The sequence below is a fragment of the Hemiscyllium ocellatum genome, chromosome 5 (assembly GCF_020745735.1).
Source record: "Hemiscyllium ocellatum isolate sHemOce1 chromosome 5, sHemOce1.pat.X.cur, whole genome shotgun sequence".
Taxonomy (NCBI): Eukaryota; Metazoa; Chordata; class Chondrichthyes; order Orectolobiformes; family Hemiscylliidae; genus Hemiscyllium; species Hemiscyllium ocellatum.
In genome coordinates, this window is record NC_083405.1 from 98,743,189 (window position 1) to 98,769,681 (window position 26,493).

Here is a 26,493-nt window from a genome sequence, read left to right on the forward strand (position 1 = left end):
AGTTTTTTCCTCCAGCTTCTGAGCAACTCTGGTTCAGTTAGGCATTACTGCACAGAGGTCAATTTGGGTTGTGTGGGCCTGCCTGAAATTGAAACTACAACAATATGCACAGCTACACATGGTATGGTTTAATAAGTCAGAATTAACCCATATAGAAGTCACCCTTTCACGTCAACTCTTATACCTGCTCAAGAGATTTGTTTTGAAGCAATATAATCCAAAATGGATCACCTTCAATTTGGTCAGTATTAACTGACAAATCGAGAGTAAATGAATAACAACGATGGTAACCATGACAGCAAGACAAACCATTTTATTCAAAAGTAATTATAGTCAGAGATTGGGGGAGGGGAACAAAATTTCACCAATGACTGAAAAATCTTACATAAAAGCTGCTTGCATGTTCCACTGCATTCAGATTTATCACTCACTGAAAACTACATACTTACAATATTTCAATGCACTTGCAAGCTGTCCAAAAAGTGAGTATCTCCCAATATACTCACTTCATAACAAACCTTTTAAGCATAATCAAGCAAAACCACTGATATCTTTGACAGAATTTATTTTGGTCTTTGACGCTGATCATTTCTATTAGTGATGGCAAATATAAAATGTGACCATTCTAAGTTCAGTTTATTTCTGGATTTAAATTGCAACTGGGAGTTGGTTGAGCAGTGAAATGAAGCTTCATCTGCCTGGAGAAAATGTGCTGTCCTGGCGGTTTTTCTTCTCGTCAAAATAAAACACAGATCTTAATATTTTTAAATTTGTATGAGATGGTAATTGAGAACAAGGCAGGCATTCACTGCCCATACACAACTTTGGATCCCCTCACTTAAGAATCTAACTCTACCTTGGAAATATTCAATGATAAAGCTATCACCAACCCCTGAAGGAGAGTTCCAAGTTGCACAACACTTGGGGAAAAAAAAGGGTCCACCTTTCCCAAAAATGGGAATGGCCTAAATTTTAAAAACAACCAGCTAATGGGCTCACCCAAAGATAAATTAAAAATTAAAAACATTCAGATATTTCAGGACTCTGGTCAGTTGCCCTAACAATATCAACATGGCTAATTAGTACACAGAACTCAACATGTGCAGCAGGACTCCCAGTCTTGTTGACTATCCAACCTCCTCACATGCATCTGAAAACCCAAGTGCATTGTGACCAAGCCAGAAGTGCCTTCAGAACCTTTCAAATGCGTGCCTCATGTCGTGATGCTTTGACTAAGGTAGATTTTGACTACAAGGATCATCACGTGGGCTGACAAGATCACCAAAGATCTAGAGTGTGAGCTGTACAACCTTCAGGATTCAAATCTCCCTAAGAAAAAAATGGTCAATTAGCTCAGTTGAGTGGAGAGCTGGTTAATGATGCAGAGTGATGCCAACAGTGCAAATTCAATCCCTGTACCAGCTGAGGTTACCATAAAAGCTCCTGTCTTCACAACCTTGGCCGCTCCTGAGATTTGGTGACCTTCAGATTAAACTCAACACCAGTCATCTATAATGACAGAGCAACTCTAAGGTCTTCTGGGACCGGAACGACTTTGTTGTTAGCTAAACTTTCTAAGCAAGAACATTGTACTTCCTGGACAAAATACTACGTGACTGTGGGCACTAAATCAGATAGGAGAAAGTGAGGACTGAAGATGCTGGAGATCAGAGCTGAAAGCGTGTTGCTGGAAAAGCGCAGGTCAGGCAGCACCCAAGGAACAGGAGAATCGACGTTTCGGGTATGAGCCCTTCTTCAGGAAAAATTCCTGAAGGATTCATGCCTGAAATATCAATTCTCCTGCTCCTTGGATGCTGCCTGACCACCTGCACTTTTCCACTAATCAGATAGACCACATTCACAAAATGTGAAAGAAAGCTTGCTGCAAAATTCAAGGCAATCCACCCAACACTTTTCTCTCCCAGTCAGACTTAAAATTTGCAAAGATATAATTTGCAACAATTATAATTACAGTACCTTTCATTATAAAAGACCACAGTTTAAAATGGAAAAGATCTGAGGGTATGTTTTGAGGAAATAGGATTTAAAAACTGACTTGAATGATCTATACATTAAGAGTTGCTTTGTCTGCCCAGGTTAATCAATTAATTTTTATTCTCAATAAGCAGCAGCTAGCTATTCTGTCAAACAAATTAGATTAGCATTTTCATGATGACTAGGTAGCACAGGAGTTGGCAAACTGCAACAACACATTTATCACACCAAATAATAAGCATGCTTGAATGTTGAATAAATAACAATTCAAAGATGATAGCATACTTTTCAATGTGCCTTCCTAAATACTTGTTGCAAGCACACAACTTGCAGGATGCCCAGAACTGCTATACTGGAGAACTGTACACACACCTCATACCATTCCAATAACATCACTTTTCTAATCTTCCCAAAGGGGACATGGTCACATTTTCCATACTGTATTCAATGTCAACTATCTGTTCACTCACCAACCTAAATTTCTTCGCAGATTCTTTTATGTTCACAGTACATCTAGCTGCCATACACCGTCCGTTCATCCAACACACTGACATCGGCTGTAGAGATCCTAAGATGCAAGGGCAGATGTAAACCATTCTGCCCATCAAGTTTGCTCAGCCATTCAACAACATTGTATCTGGTCTCAATCCTCAACACATTCCGGCTTTCCCACCATGCTCTGCAATTCCTTTACTCTATTAAAACGTCTCAGTCTTGAATATCCTGACTGAATCAACATTGACAGTTCTCTGCAGGAAACAATTCTATAGGTTTAGTACCCTTAGCCCCTCAGTTGTCTTAAGTGGGCAACCCCTCACAGAGTGCACCACATTCTCTCCACAACGACCCTGTCAAAAATGAGATCATAAGATCAACTTGCTTTCTTCTAATCTCCAAAAGAAAAAAGGTACAGCAACAACCATGCAACCACTCCTCTTAAGTTAATCCCTTCATACCTGGGATCAACCCAGGATACCTTCTTCAGATGCATCCAATGCATTTACTTAGGCACAGGAACCAAAGCTTGATACAATATTCCAGCCATGGCCTTGCAGTTTACCAAGACTTCCTGACTTTGATACTGCACTCACCTTAACAAAATATTGTTGAAGCTGAATGCCAACTTTTTGTGACTCAGGCACAAGGTCTCCCAAAACAGCACTCAACCATTTAATATTCAGCTTCTCTCTTCTTTTTGCCAAAGTCCACACCTCACATTTTCCCCAAACTATATTCCATCTATCAAGTACACGTGCATTTGTTTAACCAATCATCCTCACTTGTTGTCTTTCCAAACTATTTCTGTATCATCCATAAACAAGCATATAGTACAATAACTTCACTCATCCAAATCATTGATACACATTATAAATAACCGTGTCCCAGCACTGATCCCTGTGGCACTCAAGGACCAAACCAAACGCACTCAAAATATGTTAAGACAGCTTTAAAATAAGAAAATGGTCGGGTCTAGGCTAAGCGGCTGTTGCGTTCAGATACAAAATTAGATTAGTCAAATTACTCAACTTTAAGCAAAACACTATTTTCACACTGTCAAAACACAGACAAATGCTATAAAATGGCTGAACGAGAACTGTCAATGCTTAAAATAGATATTAACTACCACTAATTAACTGTTCCAATATAGTAACATGCCATAAACACACCCTTGTGAAAAGGCAAATGCAGTAAAATGGATAGTCTCCCTTGCAATTCTAGTAGCAAAAGAACGCCAGCTTTAAGCTGTAGCAGAGAGAGGAATAAGAGCTTCTGTTTCCAGCTTCAACATCGCAGCAATTACTGAAAGCTAAAACTAAAAATAAAAATCATGATTCTGTGGTCGCTTGACCACACCTAGTCAGGCTGCTTCCATAGTTCCAACTTTAAAAAAACCCAAAGCGTCAGAAACTGTTTATTGGTTGAGCAGACATCTCAGTACCTCTCTCAATTGTTCATTAAAGAAAAAAAAGGACAAAATACACCTCTTAAAACTATAGTATCATACACACATACCACCATTTACAGGTTGCCATCCTGAAAACATTCAGTGTGTAAGGTCAGTTTAACAAGGTGAGAAGTATTATGTGGAGCCAGTTAAGGTTAAAAATATTCATTGTGTAACAGTAGATGGCTTAATCTTTACTATTGACACTCGCTAATTGTATTGGTCACCCAATCAATTTGCATGTTGTCTTAGCTGGTTGCTCCTCCCTGTAAAATGACTATGCAAGAAGAAACTGTTGTTCAAGAGAGCAGACCGAGAACTCATGTCTCTGTGCACATGGACAATTATTCTCTCCCTCCATGGCCGGGAATAAAGATGAAAGAGTTAAAACTACACTATGTCTGAGCATTGTGCTTCGACTGAGGGGGGAAAACAGGATGACAATAAACCCAGCACCAATCCTGGTCATCAGCCTCCAGTCTGAAAGACAACCCTCCGCCACCACCCTCTGTCTAACTTAGAGACAGTTCTGCATCCAAATGGCTAGCTCTCCCTGTATTCCACATGTAACCCTGCTAACCAGTCTCCCATGGGGAACCTTGCCGAACGCTTTTCTGGAGTCCACGTAGATCATGCCCACCACTCTGCCCCCACCAATCCTCTTTGTGACTTCGTCAAAAAGTTAGTGAGATAGGATTCGCCATGCACAAAGTCTTGCTGACTATCCCTAATCAGTCCTTGCCTTTCCAAAATACATAGAAATCCTGTCCCTCAGGATTACCTCCAACTTGCCCACCACCAAAGTCAGACTCTCAGTCTACAGCTCTCTGGCTTTTCCTTGCCATCATTCTTAAATAGTAGCACCTTGTTAGCCAACTTCCAGTCTTCCAGCACCGAGACTGTGACTATAAATTATACAAATATCTCAGTAGAGGGCCCAGCAATCACTTCCCTAGCTTCCCACAGTTGTAGGATACACCTGATCTGGTCCTGGGGATTTATCCATCTTGATGAGTTTTAAGAAATCCAGCAGCACATCCTCTGTAACATGGACATTTTTCAAGAAGTCACCATCTATTTCCATGTCCGTCTCCACAGTAAACACTGATGCAAAATACTCATTTAGTATCTCCTCCACCTCATGTGGTCCCACACAGACTGCCTTACTGATCTTTGAGGAGCCCTATTTTGTCCCGGGTTACCCTTTTGTCCTTAATACATTCATAAAATCTCATTGGACTTTCCTTAATCCTATTTAAGGCCATAAGACATTGGCCTAATTTCAGCTCCTTTCAGCCCATTGAGTCCACTCCACCATTCAATCATGGCTGGTCAGCTTCTCATCCCCATTCTCCCAGTTTCTCCCCGTAGGTTCTTGAGTATCAAGAGCTATCTCAATCGTGTGTGGCAGTGAATTCATAGATTCACAACACTCAGGCTGAAGTTTTCCTAATCTTCATTCTAAAGGGTCTTTCCTTTACTCTAAGTCAATCCCATTAGGTCCTATTCTCTCTGACCAACGGAAACATCTTCCCAACATCGTCTGTGTACAGGCCATACAGCATTCTGTATGTTTCAATACATCACACCCCATTCTTCTATACTCCACTGAATACAGACCGAGTCCTCAGATGTTCTTCATACATTAAGCTTTTCATTCCTAGAACCATTCTTGTGAATCTCCTCAGAATACCCTAAGATATGGGGCCCAAACCTGCACACACTACTCCAATTTGTGGCCTGCCCAGAGGCTTATAGAGCCTCCTAAGCATATCCCTGCTTTTGTATTCAAGTCCTCTCAAAGTAAATACCATTGTTGCTTTTCCCTTACTAGCAACTGACTCAACTTGCAAGTTTGCCTCGAGAGAATCCTGGATGAAAACTCCCTGATCTCTTTGCACTTCAGACTTTTGAATTTTCTCCCCATTTAAAAAATAGTCTATGCCTCTATTCTTCCTATCAAAGTGCACAACCTCCCACTTTCCCATGTTGTACTTCATCTGTCACTTTCTTTTCCCCACTCTCTCCTGTCCAAATCCTTCTGCAGCCTCTCCGTCTCAATGCTACTTGCCCCTCTATGTATCTTTGAATCGATTGCTAATTTAGCTCGAATGCCCTCCGTTCCTTCATCTAGTTAATGTAGGAAGTGGAAAAATTGTGGTCCCAACACTCAGCCTTGCGGAACACCCACTCTCTGCTTTCTGCTGGACAGCCATTTCCTTTACTAACTACCAACACTGAGCCTTGCAGAACACCACTTGTCACTAGCTGTCATCCTGAGTAGGGACCTTCTATCTCCACTACCTTGTTTCTGCTGGACAGCCAAGCTTTTATCCATGCCAGCAACTTGGAACTGACTCCATGAGCCCTCATCTTAGGAAGCAACCTCCTGTGTGGCACGTTGTCAAAGGCCTTCTTGCCAAGTCTAGGCAGATAACATCCATTGGCTGTCCTTGGTCTAACCTGGTCATTACTTCCTAAAAGAATTCTAGCAGACTTGTCAGGCATGACCTTCCCTTGCGTACATTCGACACAGAGAGACAGAGACACACAGAGAGACAGAGACACACAGAGAGACAGAGACACACAGAGAGACAGAGACACACAGAGAGACAGAGACACACAGAGAGACAGAGACACACAGAGAGACAGAGACACACAGAGAGACAGAGACACACAGAGAGACAGAGACACACAGAGAGACAGAGACACACAGAGAGACAGAGACACACAGAGAGACAGAGACACACAGACCATCTGGTGCGTTCTGTGGTGGAACTGGTCCTCCTGGAAGCAGATGTGGAGGGATTAGAAATACGGGATAGCGTTTTTGCAGGTGGTTGGGTGGGTGGAGGTGTAATCCAGGTACTGTGGAAGTTGGTGGATTTGTAAAATGTCAATGTTGAATCGGCATCGTTGATGGATAAGTACAGGAGGGGGAAGGGAGGTGTCAGAGATAATCCAAGTGAATTTAAGGTCAAGATGGAATATGCTGAAGTTGATGAACTGTTTGACCTCCCTGTTATCATTTTCTAACACTATTTTAAAACTAACAGAATTATGGTTGCTGGCCCCAAAGTGCTCCCCCAGTGACACCTCAGTCATTTGCCCTTCCTTATTTCCCAAGAGTAGGTCAGGTTTTGCACCTTCTGCATCAGAAAATGTATACACACACCTAACAAACTCCTCTCCATCTAAACCCTTAACACGATGGCAGTGTCAGTTTATGCTTGGGAAGTTAAAATCCCTTATTACCACCCTGTTATTCTTACAGATAATTGTGATCTCTTTACAAATTTGTTTCTCAATTTTCTACTGACTACAGAAAGAGTCTAATCTATAATGCCAATAAAGGTGATCATGCCTTTCTTATTTCAGTTCCACCCAAATAACTTGTCTGAATGCACTCCCAGGAATATTCTCCCTAAAAACAGCTGTATTGATATCCCTTATCAAAAACGCCACTCCTCTTCTCTCGCCCTCACCTTTGTCCTTTCTATAGCATTTGTATCTTGGAGCCTTAAGCTGCCAGTCCCGCCCTGAGCCACGACGCTGTCATCGCTAGGATATCCCCAGTCCCATGATCCTAACCATGCCCAGAGTTCACCTGCCTTCCCTATTCGGCTCATGCAATGAAATAAATGCAGTTTAATTTATCCTTCCTACCTCGTTCTCTACTTTGTTCCTACCTGCTCTGACTATTTGACTTGCTCCTTTTCCCAACTGTACCAGTTTCAGACTTCTCGTTCCTCAGTATCTCCCTGATTTCTCACCATCAGCCACAGAAACTGTGGCTCTTACTAGGGAGTCCCCAATCACTTGGAATCTGACACAATCCTTATTGTATTAGAACCGGTTGTCTAGGTACCAGAAGTTTAGCTGCCCATGCTACATTCCCGAGAGTCATCACCCCCTACATTTTTTGAAATACAGCATACCTGAGATGGGGATAGTGCAGGAATCTCCTGTGGCTATCTGCCTCCCTCTCCTACCTTACCTGAAGGTAACCCATTTGCCTCACTATGTGGTTTTTCTCCCTTCCTATAATTGCCATTCATCACACCCCCTAGCTCCTGTAAGTTTCTCTAAATTGCTTCTAACTGCTGCTCCAACCGATCCATGTGATTTTATAGGATTTGCAACCAAACACACTTACTGCAGACATAAATCATCAGTAACAGGGAAACTCGCCCTAATCTCCAACATCCAACTAGAAGAGCACATTACTCTACAAAAGTCCATCGTTGCTCCTTAAAATGTACATACCCAGAAAATAGCAGTCTTAGAGCTCTAAACTACATTGCTCCAGGTTAACCTAATACCCATGTTTTTAAAGTTTTAAAAAAAGGGACACATTTCAATAAATCATAACCAAGAAGAGAACCCACTCTACTCAATTTTGCATATTTACAAAAGGCAGCAAGGTTACACAAACCATGCACTTAACTGATCTTGGAGGAACCTCTGTGGGAGAGCTCACAGCATGGGAGAAGCTGTGATTTTCACTTTGTTAATTTTTCTTCAACGCACTGATGTCCAGAAATACTTGAAGAAAGTCAGCAGCTGTGCAGATTCACTGTTGTATCAGACAGTGGAGATTTCTTTCTCTCTCTCACGTGGTCTCTGTTCTTGCCTCTCACCCTCCTTTTTTAAAGTGCCATTGTTTTGATCTTTTCTCCGCCAAAGTTCCAAACAATGCAGCAGCATATAAAACCTTAATTATAGCTCCTGAAATCAAGGAAATTAGCTCCAACACTTAAGATACCTAAAGAAAAAGAGCTCTTACAGCCACCATTTTTTCCTGTCCTTCATCTTGGATTACATGCGTAACAGAAAGACTTATTAAATTTATAACTACACAATTTACTTCAAACATACCTCTAGCTTGAGGACTATTTTAGCCAAAAATATTTTTCAACCCTTCAAAGCAAACTTTTGGTCTCTTGGTTCTGAATAGATGACCCTTAATTTCCTACAGTTAAACACAAGTAACACTAATTTCCTCTCCATCAAACTCACTATTCTAATTTAGGCTTCTTTCCTCAACCATTGCCTAGTTGAAGTTGTATTCTTTTGCAACCTCTGACTCCAAATTAAGTTTTCAACTTCACCAAATTACAAATCATTAATTCCTTCCACTTCTAGTTTCACCCCACTAACTCCACCTTGTTTCATCCCACCTACTACTGAAACACAGTTGGTGTCCATCACTTCCATTCTTGACAATTCAAATGCTCACTTAACTGACCAAGGACGCAGCTTCCAATCACTTGACCCAATACATTACTACCTGCATCCAACACTTAAAGTCACAACACAGCTATGGCTTTCGTAACTTCTCTTCCATTAATGTCATTAATTAAAACTCCTTTGACATCAGCAGCATGACTTCAGTTACCCATGACCCAAGCTCTGAAAATCATTCAAGCATTTTGCCCTTCCTTTGACTGCATTTACAACCTACTTTATCAAGTTTTAGTCAACTCTCCTAATATGTCCTAACCTCTGTCAATTTGCATCTTGCGCTTTATGAAATGCCTTGGGATATCATTCTGTATAAGAAGAGGGCACCAGATTTATATGATGTCGTTGGTGAATTGTAATCATTGCAATATTTGATTACTTATGTTCTCTACACAGAGGCTTAGTCCAACAAACAAATCCTCCTTTCCTAAAGAGCCTGCAAAATGTATAATACTGGACAATTCAGATACAACAGAACATCCAATTAACTAATCTTATAACTTGGTCTGACAAGTCTCAGACTGAAATCAGGAAAAAAAAAGACTGAAGAATGAAAAGAACACCACCTTACCTGACATATATAGTATAACACTGGGTACAAAATAATTTCAAGAACAACATGGACTACTTATAATAAACCTAACATTGTAATAAAATATGAACCATTGAGAGTTACCTAATGCTTGCAAGTGAAATTTATTGAATATTCAACACTTGGTAACTTTAATGTGGATTCTGCAGCAATTGTACATGAAATTGAAAAAACTCTGCCAGGGTACCTGAAATACACCTACTTTCCACAGGAATACAGCAAATTAAAAATGTAGCCGCCCAACAAGATAAGTCTACTGAAATTCAACCTAGACTCTAGAGAAACATTTTAGCACTTGGTGGTAAACACCATCTTAAAAGTAACTTCAGAAAATGAAGCAGCTTGTGTTGACTCACTTGTACGCTCTTAGTGATTCTCGCATGAATTGGATGTCTGAGCTCGAAGTATGAAGGACAGTCAATATTGTTTAGTGACAGCTAGCTGTACTATTTGCATTTAAATATCAAAGATTTATTAATAAATTGTTTGAAAGGAACAGATTTCTCAATCCAACACACACTATACATATCGGTTTGCACAGATTCATGAGCAAAAGACATAGTGGACTTAATTTTAAAAAGATTACAAGTCTGACATGATGCCATATAATATTCTATTTTGAAAATTTTACCTTCACTCCATGACCAACATCGTCCAACACTGTGTAGTCTATTGGCTTCCGAATGTATCTGACTGGCCTCTCAACACTGGCTGGTGCTATGATTTTGTGAGTTCTAGATGTGTTTTTGTTGGTGGTCAGAATACCTATTTCCCGACGAGCCACTTTTTCTTTATGGATGTCCACAGTCTAGTTTAGAGAGAGAGTAAAAAGTTAACATTCTAGTACTTCTATTAGTATTATGAATTTAACCAAACCATGCTAGTTCTGCACATTTTTCTCCTCTTTCTCCTCTGCATTTATAACCCACCTGATCCATATAAATATATTTAATGTTTTCATGTAAAATGTTGGCTTCATTGCAATCCACGAAACTAAGTAAAGCAGTTTGTGGCAAAAGCTGAAATAAAACATGCAGACTACTAATGCTAAGTGTAATATTTAGCAGAGCAGAACACACATTTAATCTGCAATTTTATTTGTTCGGTGCAGATTTTTAAAAATCTAAAACTAAATTTATGCATATTGGACAATTATCATTTCTTAACATAACCAAAGTAAAACAGTCAAATGTTGAACTACCCAGTGAATTTAGAAATTTTAGAATCAGATGCTTTTAAAATAATAATTTAAGTAATATTAGATCAGGAATTGCTGACTAAACCTCATTTTTCAAGTTAGAGAGCATCTTGTTGTTCAATTCAAGTCTGGATAAACAGGGACTGCTGTTAGACCCATAGAGAGGAGGTGATTGCTGGAAGTTGGTAAGTAAAGGATCTTAATCATTTCATAATTTTTTTAAAAGAACATTCAATAGATATCTGTTTCAACACAATTTCCCTTCTTTAGGCAGGAGTTTTCACTGGAAAAATAGTTGAAGTTGTATGATTAAAAATAGCAGCTGAAAAATTGTTCCATTTGAAACTGGGATCAACTAGAATGCCAGGCATACCTACAACCTTAAGTGTTCCTGTGTGGCAGTGGTAGTGTCCCTACCTCTGCCAGGAGGCACGGGTTTAGGTCACACCAGCTCCAGAGGTATGCAATAATATTTTTTAATTCAAGCTACTTAGAAATGTTTATATACAGGCAAATAGAATGCCAGAGATACAGTTAATGTTTTGAGCCTGGAAGATTTAACAAGTCTGGTATGGCTGCTCCAGCAAGACCTGCTGAGTTTCTCCAAGTGTTTCAGATTTCCAGAATCAAATGTATTTTGCTTTTATTTGTAAAGCCAGGCAGTTCAAGGTGACTTTGCATGTTGTACGGTTTTGAACAGAATGCTGGGAGTTTAGTAAGGAGAGGTAGTCCCTTACTCATGTTTCTTTTTCCTCAGCCTTTTCTCCCTCTGTAGTTTCATATTCCACTCAACAGGAAGCATCTAGCTGTTTGGTGATATCTGGCAAGTTGCTAAGGTCTAGATTAGATTACCTACAGTGTGGAAACAGGCCCTTCGGCCCAACAAGTCCACACCGACCCGCCGAAGCGCAACCCACCCATACCCCTACATATACCCCTTACCTAACACTACGGGCAATTTAGCATGGCCAATTCACCTGACCCGCACATCTTTGGACTGTGGGAGGAAACCGGAGCACCCGGAGGAAACCCACGCAGACACGGGGAGAACGTGCAAACTCCACACAGTCAGTCGCCTGAGGTGGGAATTGAACCCAGGTCCCTGGCGCTGTGAGGCAGCAGTGCTAACCACTGTGCCACCGTGCCGCCCGTGTCTATTCTAATCTTAAAACTTAAAATAACACAGGTCCCAATCAAAAAGGCTAATAAAATGTTAGGAAAACAAAAAATGAAGTAATTAAACAGCTTGTTAAAACAGAAGGAGAATAGCAAGACGAGTGATGGCAAGACAAGACAGCTGCAGCATATTAAAAACCCTGGATGTCTGTGAAGCCAGCTTGAACTGCAGACACTGACACCTCAGTTGGGCAGAACTTTCTGCTTAGAAGTACAACAGGTTTGAGATTCTTTCAGCATGTTTGGATGAGAGGGTACAGGCTAGTTAAGTTTACTGAACATAGAACTGTGGTACAGTAAGCAAAAGAATATAGTATTAGTTGAGAATTATATGGTGGGGAGGGGGGAAATTGACAATTTTGAGAAGATTCGTAGCTCAGGTTGCGGTTCTGGATGTGGGTTAGTTCGCTGAGCTGGAAGGTTCCTTTCCGGACATTTTGTCACCTTACTAGGCCTTCAGCAGGCCTCCAGGTGGGAGCCCCCCCCTCAGTCCCATAGTCTTGCTAGCTGGAACACAAACTTAGTCTTTAGTGCAGCTCCTTGACCAATCTAAAACACTCCGAAGACTCACACCACTCCATCCACTCCACCCAAGTATTCCTCAAGATCAAAAAGATAGAAGAGGATGGTTTCCTTTGGTGTAACAGCCCTGTTCACATCAAAACAACATTAACCTGGGCAAGGAAACACCGACTACACTATTAGAAGACCCAAAGACATATCGAACACCACTAACTTCATCAGCAAGGACAGTATTATCAAGCTAGTGGACCTATACCTTACCACCCACTTCATCTTCAACAACAAAATCTACAGACAAACCAACAGAACACTGATATCAGGGCTCTTAGCAGGGGCAATAATGCAGGGACTAACAAACAGCTCTGCCAACCATCAAACCCAAACTTTGGATCCGCTACGTGGATGACACCTTGGTCATCACTAAAGAAACAAAATTAAAGTGAAATCTTCAAGACCATCAATAATGCCCTTACTGGCCTAAGATTCACTAAAGAGGAGGGAAAAATAAACAAACTGCCATTCCTAGATGTTGCAGTAGAGCAAACCACCAATGGGGAACTTTAAACTAGCATCTACAGAAAAAAAAACACACACACCAAACATTGAACTCCAGAAGCAAATCACCCAACATCCACAAACGAAGCTGCATCAGAACATTATTCCAACGAGCCACCACACACTGCAGCACAGAGGAACTATGCAGAGCAGAAGAAAATCACCTCTACAGTGTACTCAAAAAGAATGGGTACCCAATGAACACAGTCCACAGATTTCTCAGCAACAAACCCAAACAAGCAGACAAAACATGTCAAGAAACCCTAACCACGCTCCCCTACATCAAAGGCATCTCAAAAATGACTGCCAGAGGACTCAGACCTCTTAGCATCATGGTGGCCCACAAAGCCACCGACACACTAAAACAGCAGCTAATGAACTTGAAAGACCCGATATAGACAACAAGCAAAACTACTGTCATTTACAAAATACCTTGCAAGGACTGTAACAAGCACTACATTGGACAAACGGGCAGAAAACTAGCCACCAGGATACATGAACATCGACTAGCCACCAAATGACATGACCCACTCTCACTAGTATCCTTACACACAGATGAGGAAGGACACCACTTCGATCGGACAACACATCCACCCTAGGACAAGCCAAACAGACATGCACGAGAATTCCTAGAAGCATGGCATTCCAACCAGAACTCTAACAGAGTTAGAACCCATCTACTACCCCCTGAGAAAAAGAACAGGAAATGACATCAACCCAAAGAAACCCAAACATAAATTGAAAGCAGGAATTATCAATAGTGTGCCACCTGGAGGCCCACTTAAGATGTTACATCTGGAAATGAACCTTCCAGCTTAGCGAGCAAACCTATATTCAGAATTGACCATCTTTACTGGCATTAGCTGCCCAGTGCTAGGATTCAGGATATCTGTTCACAGCTGGAGAGAAATTTGCAGTGGGAGTGACAGGATTCAGTTATCATGGTCTGTGTAAATAAGAATATAGATAGCCCAAGAGGGAAGGCGTCCAATCAAAAAGATAGAACCTCACTTTATAAATCACTAGATTATTACCAGAGCCACAAGCAAAGTGGCAAAAATAAAGATGATTCAAGACATGATTACACAGAGACTGGTGTGAGAGAAAGGAGTCCTGCTTTGCTGGAAATAAAGCTGGAGTAGTGGAATCTGGACAGGGGCCTCAATATTGAAAGATACACGAAAATTACCAAGAACAGGAAGCCAGCAAAAAAGGTGGAGACAAACTCAAAATTATGGCATGAGCACAACAGAAAGGATTGCCTAAGTTTATGAAACCAAACAGTAAAATAGCTTACAGAAAAATGAGAAATTATGAAGGAAAAGTACAGTAATATGAAATACAAAATAAATAATGGCTGGTCAGAAAACTGATAATCAAGGGGAATTTTAATTCTATGCATAGGCTGGGGGGAAAAAAACAAATCTGAAAGGCAAAGAAAACCTAGACGAGTTCATACAATACTTTTATATACAGGTTCTGAGAATATCATGTTCAAGAGCCAGCCAGAGAGCAAGCTATACGAGGCCTGGTATTGTACAAGGCAGTAGGATTAATTCAGGACCTCAAGTGAAGATGTGCCTAAGTTACAGCAATGTGATGGCAGTTTATATTCAGTTTGACAAATAGGGGAGAGAGTCAGAGACTAGCATTTTGAACTTAAAAGACAATAATGAGAGCCTGAAAGCAGAGTTAACTAAAGTGAACGGGCAAATTAAGTGGAGGGATAGGTCAAATATTCGGACAGCATTCTATCACATTAATTAAAATGTACAGTTCAGAATGCAAGTTTGCGTTCTCTTAGCACCATGCTGAAGTTGGACCTGAATAGTGTATTCACGTCTCTGGAAATGTAGGTTTCAAGCCAATAATTTTGGCTTAGATGACTGTGGCACTTTTAAAATCAAGTCTGACACCTTTTAAGAAGCTGTCCACAGAGCAGGCCAGCAGTTTTCCCCAACCTTAAAATGTTTTTCAGTAGATGGTTATGAACCACCTTTGCAATATTCTGCAATCCATGTTATGGTCCATGGCTTTTGACATTTAGATAAGTTTATATTCTGTTTCACCCTCTTCCATCAGGTATGAAAATACACACATTAACAGATTAAAGAACAGCTTCTTCCTTATTATCAGATTTTTGAATGGATCTCTCAAACATTAATTCTGATCTCTCTCTCTCTCTCTCTCTCTCTCTGCACTCTCTTCTGTTAATCTGATGCACTTTGCTTGGTACAATCTACGTATAGTACATAAAACACCACTTTTCATTGAATCTGAGTACGTGAGATAATGGTAAATCAATCTTGAAGTCCTCAGTCCTGTCTATTCAAGGATCGTCCATTCTATTTTTGGGAGAGTCAGACCAGGATTTGGGCTATCTGGCCACAATGTGTAGGCACGTCCACAATATTGTTCAGAAAGTAGTTTCAGGATTCTGTCAGCAATAAAGCAGTAGCAGTAAGGTTTCCAACTCAGTATAATGTAGGGCTTGGAGGGGGAAGTTACAAGTGATGGGTTCCATGGTCCACGAATCTACTGCCCTCATGCTTCTGGATGGTAGAGGTAGTGGGTTTGTAAATAATTTAGTGCTATTAGTTATCAAGGCAAGCTGCTGTAGTGTATCATGTAGATCTGCTACCATTTTCACTACGAGTGCACAAGGTGGTAGTTGGTATTGTCAAGCAGGTTTCTCAGTCCTTCACGTTATCAAGCTGTCAGTGTTGCTGAAGTCATACTACTTCAGGTAAATGAACAGTTTCTATCACACTCCTGACTTGTACCTTGTAGACCACGCCTTTGTATTGGTACAATATACCTAGTTATAGATTTCTCAGCCATGGAAACAAGCAAAATCTACCCAAATTGAGCAAATGCAGATCATGAGACATTATTCTATGGAATTGAAGAGCTAGACAGAATTGACTCAGCCTTGCATCACCAAATAAACCATTCATCAGAGATCAATCGAGCAAAAATCCCAGGATGTTGTCTCGCCAGAGCAATGCACAGCTCATTTACTTTTGTACTCCAGTCTCTTTCAATAAAAAACTAACATGCCACTAGTTCCCTTGCTTGCGATACCTCCATGTTAAATGTCTACTTGTAGAAGTAGAATTAAGTTAATTCCTCTAAACGTTTAGAAGTTAACACACCTTCTAAACTATTCTACTTTTATTGCCAAAAGTGAACATGCTTCCACATCATATTCAACCTGCCGTACTGCTGCCCACTTAACCAGTCTATATCTCTTCATAGGTTTCAGATCCTTCTCACATAATCAATTATGTTGATAACATGAAATATTTACTTTTTAATCCCCTCACTCAAAACACTTGTGGATTGAAGTGACCGATTCCCAGCATTGATAGCACTTCAAAAATTACAGATCACAAACTTGAAAATGGCTTACTTATCTCAACTCCGCTTCTTATCCTCCATGTCTGCTAATATAATCTTCATGATCCCTTTTATGGATTACCTTTTCTGGGGGTATGACAACTGTCTTTTGACTTTTAGAGTACACCTTCTGGTTTCCCCTCATCTACCCAACTAGTTATACCCTCAATGCTAATGTGTTTCAACCACAATTACCTTTTTGTAAAAATCACAGTGCCTGATCATGCTATCAACGTTCCAATGGCATAAAAAACTTGACATCCCCATAACTGAAGACACTTAATAGCAGTGCACTGGAAATGACTGCCATTTTAATAATTCAGCCCTTAGTCACAAGTAAAAATAAAAGCCAAAACTAGCATTTTTAAAGAAAATTTGTTTTTCACTGCAAGGTGATTTTGTGCACTGTACAAAATGTTTACAATCAGGAGTAAAGATTTTACCTTGGCTTTTCTGTAGATCAAAGAATAACTTGACTATTCCCGTTCTAATAAGGTTATCAGCATTTCTCAATTAACAGATTCAGGCAAAGTCTGATGGAACCAAGACTATTGTTCATCAGAGAAATTTTAAGGATTAATCTTTGACTAATTCCCATCAACTTATTTCCTGTACTAGATCTGTAGCAAATTCTAGTTGTGCACCTATAGAAATATGTTGCTAACTTTACACCCGAGAGTAAAATGATCATACATAGGGTAGAAAACCCATGATATGGTAGTGACAATTTCTGTAACTGTAAAAGTGTGTTTGGGGGGGGGGAGAAAGAGAGAGAATGGTTAAGTCTTAAGAGTGCTGATAATTTTATTATTAGGATGGTATTTGAACCTCTTACTATTTTAAGGTGTGACTATGCAGCTGTGGTTTCAACGGTGCTTCCTCTGCCTCCCTTTCAAAACTACTGTCAACATGTTAACTACTAACTGCAAAACTTGCAACATATGCTGTGTTGAACAATTTCAAGACAACTACTCATGCATTTTGTTGCCTATTTAAATTTAAACACGTAAAACCAAAACGAAGAGCACATGGTCCCAATTTGAATTTTTAGTGCTCAGCTGAAAATGGTACCATACCTCAATCTCTCGATTATCCCTACTGAGAACACCCTGCACTGGTTAAACAAATGCAGGATGAGCCAAGCCCACAAACAGTCCCATGATAAACAACCTGTTAGCAAAAACACCAGCAATGCACCACACCCAAGTTCCGAGACAAATGTTTTGCTCAACTAACTGCTGGACCAGCTGTCCAAGAATAGACCCAGTACCGTATTAATCAAATTTTCCCCCCAACTTAGCCTAACTCAAAAGAAATATAATCACACTAGTTCACATATTGCACACCTTATGGCTTATAGCAGAATTTAGGTACTTAAAGGACAATAATTAATTACACTTAAAATGAAGATAGTTCCCTCCCTGTAGTTCTTGGAATTTCTCCACAGCTATCAAGGTTTCTATTTTCTGGCCATCCCTTCCACCCTCCATATTAAAATTCAACTGAGATTAAATATGAAGTATCATTCAACCCTAAAAATTCAAATTCTGATGTCAGATACTTCAAAAGGGTAATACTTCACAAGTAATCAGACAAGGATTTAAAACTGAAAGGAAAGTAGGATTGGAAAGGTAGCCTGTGCTCTTTTATTTGAAAGGCCCAGAATTCGATAGCATGCGTTCAAGGATACCAAAAAGGAATTTGAAAAAGATGGTGATATCTACAAGTTTTCCAAAACTTGGGTAAGCTAAAAAACTGACTAGTGACATATGTCGCACTCTTGTTCAAAAACAGTTATCATGTTAAGCCCAGCAACTTTTAGATCAGTTGGCTTAACATCGCTGGTGGAAAAGCTTTTCGAACAAGTTTGGAACAAAATTAGAAGATGCTGTGCTAACAATGACCAATTAAGTGAACAGATTTGACATGGCCAAACAACCCACCCTCCCATCCTGCACTTTCCCCTGCCACTGCAGGAACTGTAAAACCTGCACCCACACCTCTTCCCTCACCTCTATCCAAGGCCCTAAAGGAGCCTTCCACATCCCAAAGTTTTACCTGCACATCCACTAATATCATTTATTGTATCCGTTGCTCCTTTACAATGGGGAGACTGGGCGTCTCCTAGCAGACCGCTTTAGGGAACATCGCCAGGACACCCGCACCAATCAACCACACCGCCCAGTGGCCCAACATTTCAACTCCCCCTCCCACTCTGCCGAGGACATGGAGGCCCTGGGCCTCCTTCACTGCCGCTCCCTCACCCACCAGATGCCTGGAGGAAGAACGCCGCATCTTCCGCCTCTGAACACTCCAACCCCAGGGCATCAATGTGGACTTCAACAGTTTCCTCATTTCCCCTCCCCCACCTCACCCTAGTTCCAAACTTCCAGCTCAGCACTGTCCCCTTGATTTGTCCTACCTGCCTATCTGCTTTTCCACCTATCCACTCCACCCTCTCCTCCCTGACCTATCAATCACCTTCATCCCCTCCCCGACTCACCCATTGTACTCTATGCTACTTTCTCCCCATCCTCCTCGAGCTTATCTCTCCACGCTTCAGGCTCACTGCCTTTATTCCTGATGAAGGGTTTTTGCCCGAAACGTCGATTTCGCTGCATTTTGGATACTGCCTAAACTGCTGTGCTCTTCCAGCACCACTAATCCAGAACACAAAATAAGTGTCAGGAGTGGGCCATTTGGCCTCTCCAATCTGCTCTGCCATTCAAGAAGGTTTGATTAATTGGACTGTGACATCAACTTCATATTCCTACCTTTTTCCCCCAAACGGCCTGTGTTAGTCACGAATCTATACCTATCTAAAAAAAAATTAAAATCACTACCTGTCCTAATCTCTGAAGACTCAAATTTGAGTGAAGAAAAAAAACTTAAATAGAAGGCCATTTACTTGTAAACTTAGTTCTGGTTGTCATGATTTGGAGGTGCCAGTGTTGGACTGGGTTGTACAAAGTTAAAAATCACAACACCAGGTTATAGTCCCACAGGTTTATTTGGAAGCACTAGCTTTTGGAGCGCTGCTCCTTCATGAGTTGTGGAGTAGAAGATTCTAAAACACAAATTTGAGTGAAAAAAGTTACCTTGTCATTTAAGTTTAGTGTGATGCAACTGAAATTATATCCTGAAAAAGACCTGTTAAGTCTCATTTTTTAGAATGACCACGTTGGTTTCAGTCCTTTCATATGTAAATCTCAGAACTTTGTTAGAAGTTATACTCTCAAGTGAGCTTTAAACAATAGGTGCCAAGCCAACTCAAAGCACTGAAGGTGGGAGGTTAAAAAGTTTGTCTGTCTGTGCCTCAATGTTCGGTCTGGTTCTATTTCTAACAAAGGGTTTACAGAATCTTACATTGGACGATAACCTGGTTGAAAATTTTTAAACTTAGTTCTGGTTGTTTCCATAAAGGGTAACATCCACTAATTATTCACCCTATCAATTCATCTAAGAACCTTGTATGTCTCAAATATTTTGTCCATATATTTTGTCAAATTTTCAACGAAACATTTAAGTAACTTGCTTGAGGCTTTTTAATGAAGTAACAGTGCTTCAGAGTCATGCTGTTGATAGCACATATGTGGACTTGAAAAAGATGCTTGATTTTTTAAAAATCCACACAGACTTGCTAGCACTGTTAGAGCTCATGAGATAAAAGAACAGTAGCATCATTAGTATGTAGCTGGTTGAGTGATAGGAAACAGTAAAAATGTAAACAAACAATGAAATAATTATTCTTAGGATTAGAGGAAATTTTGTAGTTAGACATCATGCCACATGACATGGGTGGCACAGTGGCTCAATGGTTAGCACTGCTGCCTCAGTGTTAGGAACCCAAGTTTGATTCCAGTCTCAGGTGACTGTGTGGAGTTTGCACATTCTCCCAGTGTCTGGATGGAGTTCCTCAGATGGGCCCAGATTCCACTGTTCACAGGTTACAGGTTAGGTAAATTGGTCATGCTAAATTGCTCCATTGTAGTCAGAAACAAGCAGATCAAGTGGGTTAGCCATGGCAAATGCAGGTTGTGGGAATAGGCTCAGGGCGAGGTCTGGGTGGGATGCACTTCAGAAGGTCAGTGCAGACTCTATAGGCCAAATAAACTCTTTCTTCACTACTGGATTCCATGATACTTAGTCACCTTAATAACACGTGACTGTTCTTTAACACCACTCTTGCCCTGTCAGTGACTACAAGGTTAACAAAGTGTCAGGAAGATTATAGTGAAGATAGAACACCACGGCCTCAAGCTCTGCAGCATATCTATGGTCTCCATCTCTCTCCAGTTCAATTGTCCATGAGGTTAAATCAGATTAGTGGGCGGCACAGTGGCACAGTGGTTAGCACTGTTGCCTCACAGCGCCTGAGACCCGGGTTCAATTCCCGACTCAGGCGACTGACTATGTGGAGTTTGCATGTTCTCCCCGTGTCTGCGTGGGTTTCCTCCGGGTGCTCCGGTTTCCTCCCACAGTCCAAAGATGTGCGGGTCAGGTGAATTGGCCACGCTAAATTGCCCATAGTGTTAGGTAAGGGGTAAGTGTAGGGGAATGGGTGGGTTGCGCTTCGGCGGGTCGGTGTGGACTTGTTGGGCCGAAGGGCCTGTTTTCACACTGTAAGTAATCTAATCTAATCTAATCACGTGCAATCATGGATGTTAAAATTTAACCCAGATTTGAGATTCTGAACACAGCTGATTCATTAAGGCCACTTATCTCTACCTTCATGTCAGTTGTGTTCTCTCTCTCCGCCTCAGCTTATCGATTGGTGAAACCTTTAACTATGATCTCTAGACTTCACTATTCCAAACCATACTTAGCCATTCCTCATTAAACTTATTTGAAAAACTCTGCATAAGCTTACTTACAACACATTGCACTTACCCATCATTTACACTCAGTGACCTTGCTGACTCACATGTAAGCAATATTTCACAAATTTCCATCCACATTTTCAAAAACTGCCACAATAACTCCTTTCTATTTTTCTCCAGCTAACAAACCTGAAGTTACCTTCATTCATCTAACTAAAACCACTTCACCATGCCCAACTTTGGAGTGCTCCACCATTGGTGGTTGTTGTCAGCCCTCTTGGCAGACATTTCATTCCCTTCAACTCTCCCAAAAATCAACTCCGACCAAAAAATTTTGGCTACTTAGAATATCACTTTGTAGTTCAGCATAAAATGTTGTCTCAAAACTGAATATTTTTGGACTTTTTATTTTAAAAAAAGGCATTCTATAAATACAAGTTATAATTCTGAAATAGATGATTTGATACTTGCCCAGAATGACCATCTGGCACAGTTCTTCCCTTTCTCTCAAAATGACCATGATGATTGTTTAGGATGAAGGGCTTGTCACATGAAGAGCAGTTGAGGACTATACTCTTATGTTTAGAAGGATTGTGGGGTGATCTCATTGTGAATTTTATGTTCAGTTAAGTTTTAGTCATGCAGTATAGAAACAGGCCCTTTGATCCAACACATTCACGCCGACCAGACATCCCAATCTGACCTAGTCCCATTTTGCAGCATTCGGCCCATCTCCCTTGAAACCCTTCCTATTCATTTACCCACCTGGGTGCCTTTTAAAATCTTGCATTTGTACCCACCCCCACCACTTCCTCTGCCAGTTACACACATGCACCACTGTTTGCATGAAGTAGTTGCCCTTCAGTTTCTTTTTTACATCTTTCCCCTCTCACCTAGACCTAGGCCCTCTAATTGTGGACACCCCACCCTAGGAAAAAGACCTTGGCTATTCAACCTAACCATGCACTTGATTATTTTATAAAAACTTTTATGACACCCCTCTGTCTCTGACATGCCAAGGGAAAAAAAACCTCAATCTACTCAGCCTCTCCCTATCATTCAAACCCTCCAGTCCTGGCAACATCCTTATATAGCTTTCCTGAACCCCCTCAATCTTAACAGCAGCCTTCATACAGAAAGGCAACCAGAACTGAACACAGTAGCTGAGGAGAGTAACTAGGGAGAGAATAGGGCCCTCAAAGATCAGCAAGGCAGCCTTTGTGTGGAGCCACAGAAAATGGGGGAGATACAAAATGAATATTATGCATCAGTATTTACTGTGGAAAAGAATATGGAAGATATAGACTGTAGGGAAATAGACGGTGACATCTTGAAAAAATGTTGTGGTTCTGTTCACCAAGCTGGGAATGTGTGTTGTAGACGTTTCGTCCCGTTTAGGTGACATCCCCAGTGCTTGGGAGCCTCCTGTGAAGCACTTGTGATGTTTCCTTCGGCATTAATAGTGATTTGTATCTGCCGCTTCTGGTTGCCAGTTCCAGCTGTCCGCTGCAGTGGCCGGTATACTGGGTCCAGGTCGATGTGCTTATTGATTGAATCTGTGGATGAGTGCCATGCCTCTAGGAATTCCCTGGCTGTTCTGTTTGGCTTGTCCTATAATAGTAGTATTGTCCCAGTCGAATTCATGTTGCTTGTCACCTGCGTGTGTGGCTACTAAGGATAGCTGCTCGTGTCGTTTCGTGGCTAGTTGGTGTTCATGGATGCGGATCATTAGCTGTCTTCCTAGACAGCAGACTTCCTAGCAGCACTAGAATGCACACTCAAACAAACAATGGACTGACAGAAGAGACAACAGTGAGACAAAAGTATCGTACCCCTGATAACAAGGAAAAGACAAACACATAACCTCAACACCAAAGAGAGGGAAGCACTAAAAATCACTAAGAAATGATAAGAACATAATCATACTACCAGCAGACAAAGGCAGAATGACGGTCATCCTGGACAAAGCAGACAACATCCAAAAAGCACAACTACTAGCAGATACCAACACCTACCAACAAAAGAGGGAGTTTGACCCCATCCCACAGCTGACCAATAGGATAAACAACATACTAAGGAACCTACAAAAAAAAAGACATAACCAGGTTTGACCTACAGAGAATGAAAAATGAAAGCAACACTCCCCCCCGCTCCCCCCCAACCCAGATTCTATGGACTACCTAAAGTGCACAGACAGACAACAAGACAGGGAACCTATCAACAAAGACTGCATATTCAAACTACTGGACATGCATCTCACAACACACTTCACATTCAACAACCAAATATATGAACAAATCAACAGCACACCCATGGGCTCATAACAGAAGCAGTAATGCAAAGGTTAGAACAAAAAGTCTCACCGCAAATTCAACGCAAACTCTGGGTCAGATATGTGGATGATACCTTTGTAATCATTAAAAACAAATAGAGAACACACACCAGATCATCAACGTCATACTCACATGAATCCGATTCACTAGAGAGAGGGAGGAAGGAAAAGACAACCAACTCCCATTCCTAGATGTGATGGTACAGAGAACACCGAACTGAGAATTCGCCACAAAAGGTATACAGGAAAGCCACACACACACAGACCAAGTCCTAAACTACGAAAGCAACTACCCCAACAACACAAAAGAGGTTGCATCAAGACACTGTTGAAAAAAAGGGCCACAACACACTGCAATACACCAAAAAGAGGAAGAACACCTATACAATGTATTCGCCAAAAACGGATACCCCCACAATTTCATCAACAGATGCCTAAGGGAAAGACAACAGAATGAGGACAGGCCACAACCCAAAGCACTAGCCACACCACCATACATCAAAAGCATTTCTGAACTGACAGCCGGACTGCTGCGACCACTAGGACTCAACAGGACACAAACCAATAGCCACTCTCAGACAACAACTCACCAGGACAAAGGATCCGATACTCAGCATGAGCAAAACCTATGTAGTGTACAAAATCCCATGCAAGGACTGCATAAAACACGACATAGGACAAATAGGAAGACAGCTAACGATCCGCATCCATGAACACCAGCTAGCCATGAAACAACATGACCAGCTATCCTTAGTAGCCACATACGCAGATGACAAGCAACATGAATTCGACTGGGACAATACTACTGTTTGGCTTGTCCTATAAAATAGAACAGCCAGGGAATTCCTAGAGGCATAATTCAGATAAATGTGAGGTGCTGCATTTTGGGAAAGCAAATCTTAGCAGGACTTATATTCTTAATGGTAAGGTCCTAGGGAGTGTTCTGAACAAAGAGACCTTGGAGTGCAGGTTCATAGCTCCTTGAAAGTGGAGTCACAGGTAGATAGGATTGTGAAGGCAGCATTTGGTGTGCTTTCCTTTACTGGTCAGAGTATTGAGTACAGGAGTTGGGAGGTCATGCTGCAGCTATACAGGACATTGGTAAGGCCACTGCTGGAATATTGCATGCAATTCTGGTCTCCTTCCTATCAGAAAGATGTTGTGAAACTTGAAAGGGTTCAGAAAAGATTTACAAGGATGTTGCCAGGGTTGGAGGATCTGAATTACAGGGAGAGATTGAACAGGCTGGGAGTGTTTTCTCTGGAGCGTCAGAGGCTGAGGGGTGACCTTATGGAGGTTTACAAAATTATGAGGGGCATGGATAGGATAAATAGACAAAGTCTTTTCCCTGGGATTGGGGAATCCAGAACTAGAGGGCATAGGTTGAGGGTGAGAGGGCAAAGATATAAAAGAGACCCAAGGGGCAACATTTTCACACAGAGGGTAGTACGTATATGGAATGAGCTGCCAGAGGATATGGTCGAGGCTGGTACAATTGCAACATTTAAGATGCATTTGGATGGATTTATGATTAGGAAGGGTTTGGAGGAGTATGGGTCAGGTGCTGGCAGGTGGGAATAGATTGGGTTGGGATATCTGGTCAGCATGGACGGGTTGGACCGAAGGCTCTGTTTCCAAGCTGTACATCTCTATGACTATAAGTGGTCTCACCAAATGTCTTAACTTAGCAACATTGAGGAAAGGTCAGAGAATTGTAGACCAGTGAGCCTTAGTTTAGTGATGGGTAAGTTTTGGAAGGAGATCCTGAGGGAGCTGGTGTGCTTCAGAATCCAAGCAACAACTAGCTGAAAAGGTGTTGGTCAATGTACAGTTCACAATCTGAGCTATCCAGAGCCTGACTGACTAGGTACTCAGCCCAGATGCCTCAAGTGAAATCTAGGTGGGTCAAGCATGTGGTGGACTTCCAGATAAACTGACCCCTCTCTGTGTAGAACTGAAAATCAGCCCCACAAGGTAACTGAGAAGGAAGAGCACTTTTTTACCCATCGATAGTCATTGCAACAAACATTCTTCCCAATTTTCAAGTAATGACAGGAGACCCTGAACATCCAACTGAACAGGAAGAGGTCTGGATCTACTTGAGCATTGTATTCAAGTGTCATTTGCAGGTAAATCCTTCAGTTGAATTTGAATTTCAAAAAAAAACAGGCACCAGAGTACAGAGTACTGAACCATTCATTCCATTGTAAAGTTAGGAGCAATTTTATTAAAAATCAGTAACTTTACCAGCAGGATAAAAGTTGCACATAAAAGTAATGTAAGGGTTATCGAGTTTTGGAATTACACACTATTGTCTGGAAAACCGGTAGCAGTTTGCATAACTTCATGCCATTGAATAAGCAGTTATCTTTTCTTTTGAACATGGTTCAATTACAACCTTTAATAGCCATTTAGATGGGTGTATGAATAGGAAGGGTTTAGAGGGATAATGGCAAACAGAATAGATTAACTCTGTCAGCATGGACAAGTTGAACCTAAAGTATCTGTTTCCATGCTGTACATCTCTATGACTCGATATACCATTTCATGAAAAAAGAAAATGTATGCCAGACATGATGTCAAGTAATGTAGACTAAGCTATTTTAAATTCAAATCTAAAACCAACTGATGCTTTCTAAATATCCACAACCGCTAACCACATGCCCTGTACCAATCTACACTGGTAAAGATTATGAGCATATAACAAGAACCCCC

At 41.1% G+C, this 26,493-nt stretch overlaps 1 protein-coding gene across 11 annotated transcripts in view; it reads right to left on the reverse strand.

The window, feature by feature from the left end:
* abi1a (abl-interactor 1a) overlaps positions 1-26,493 on the reverse strand; it is a 122,105-nt gene that overhangs the window by 37,511 nt on the left and 58,101 nt on the right. For all 11 annotated transcript variants that reach the window (XM_060825019.1, XM_060825015.1, XM_060825013.1 and 8 more), the window contains exon 3: positions 10,408-10,584. In XM_060825019.1, coding sequence (XP_060681002.1) covers positions 10,408-10,584 — 177 coding nt within the window. The remainder of the gene's footprint in view (positions 1-10,407; positions 10,585-26,493) is intronic.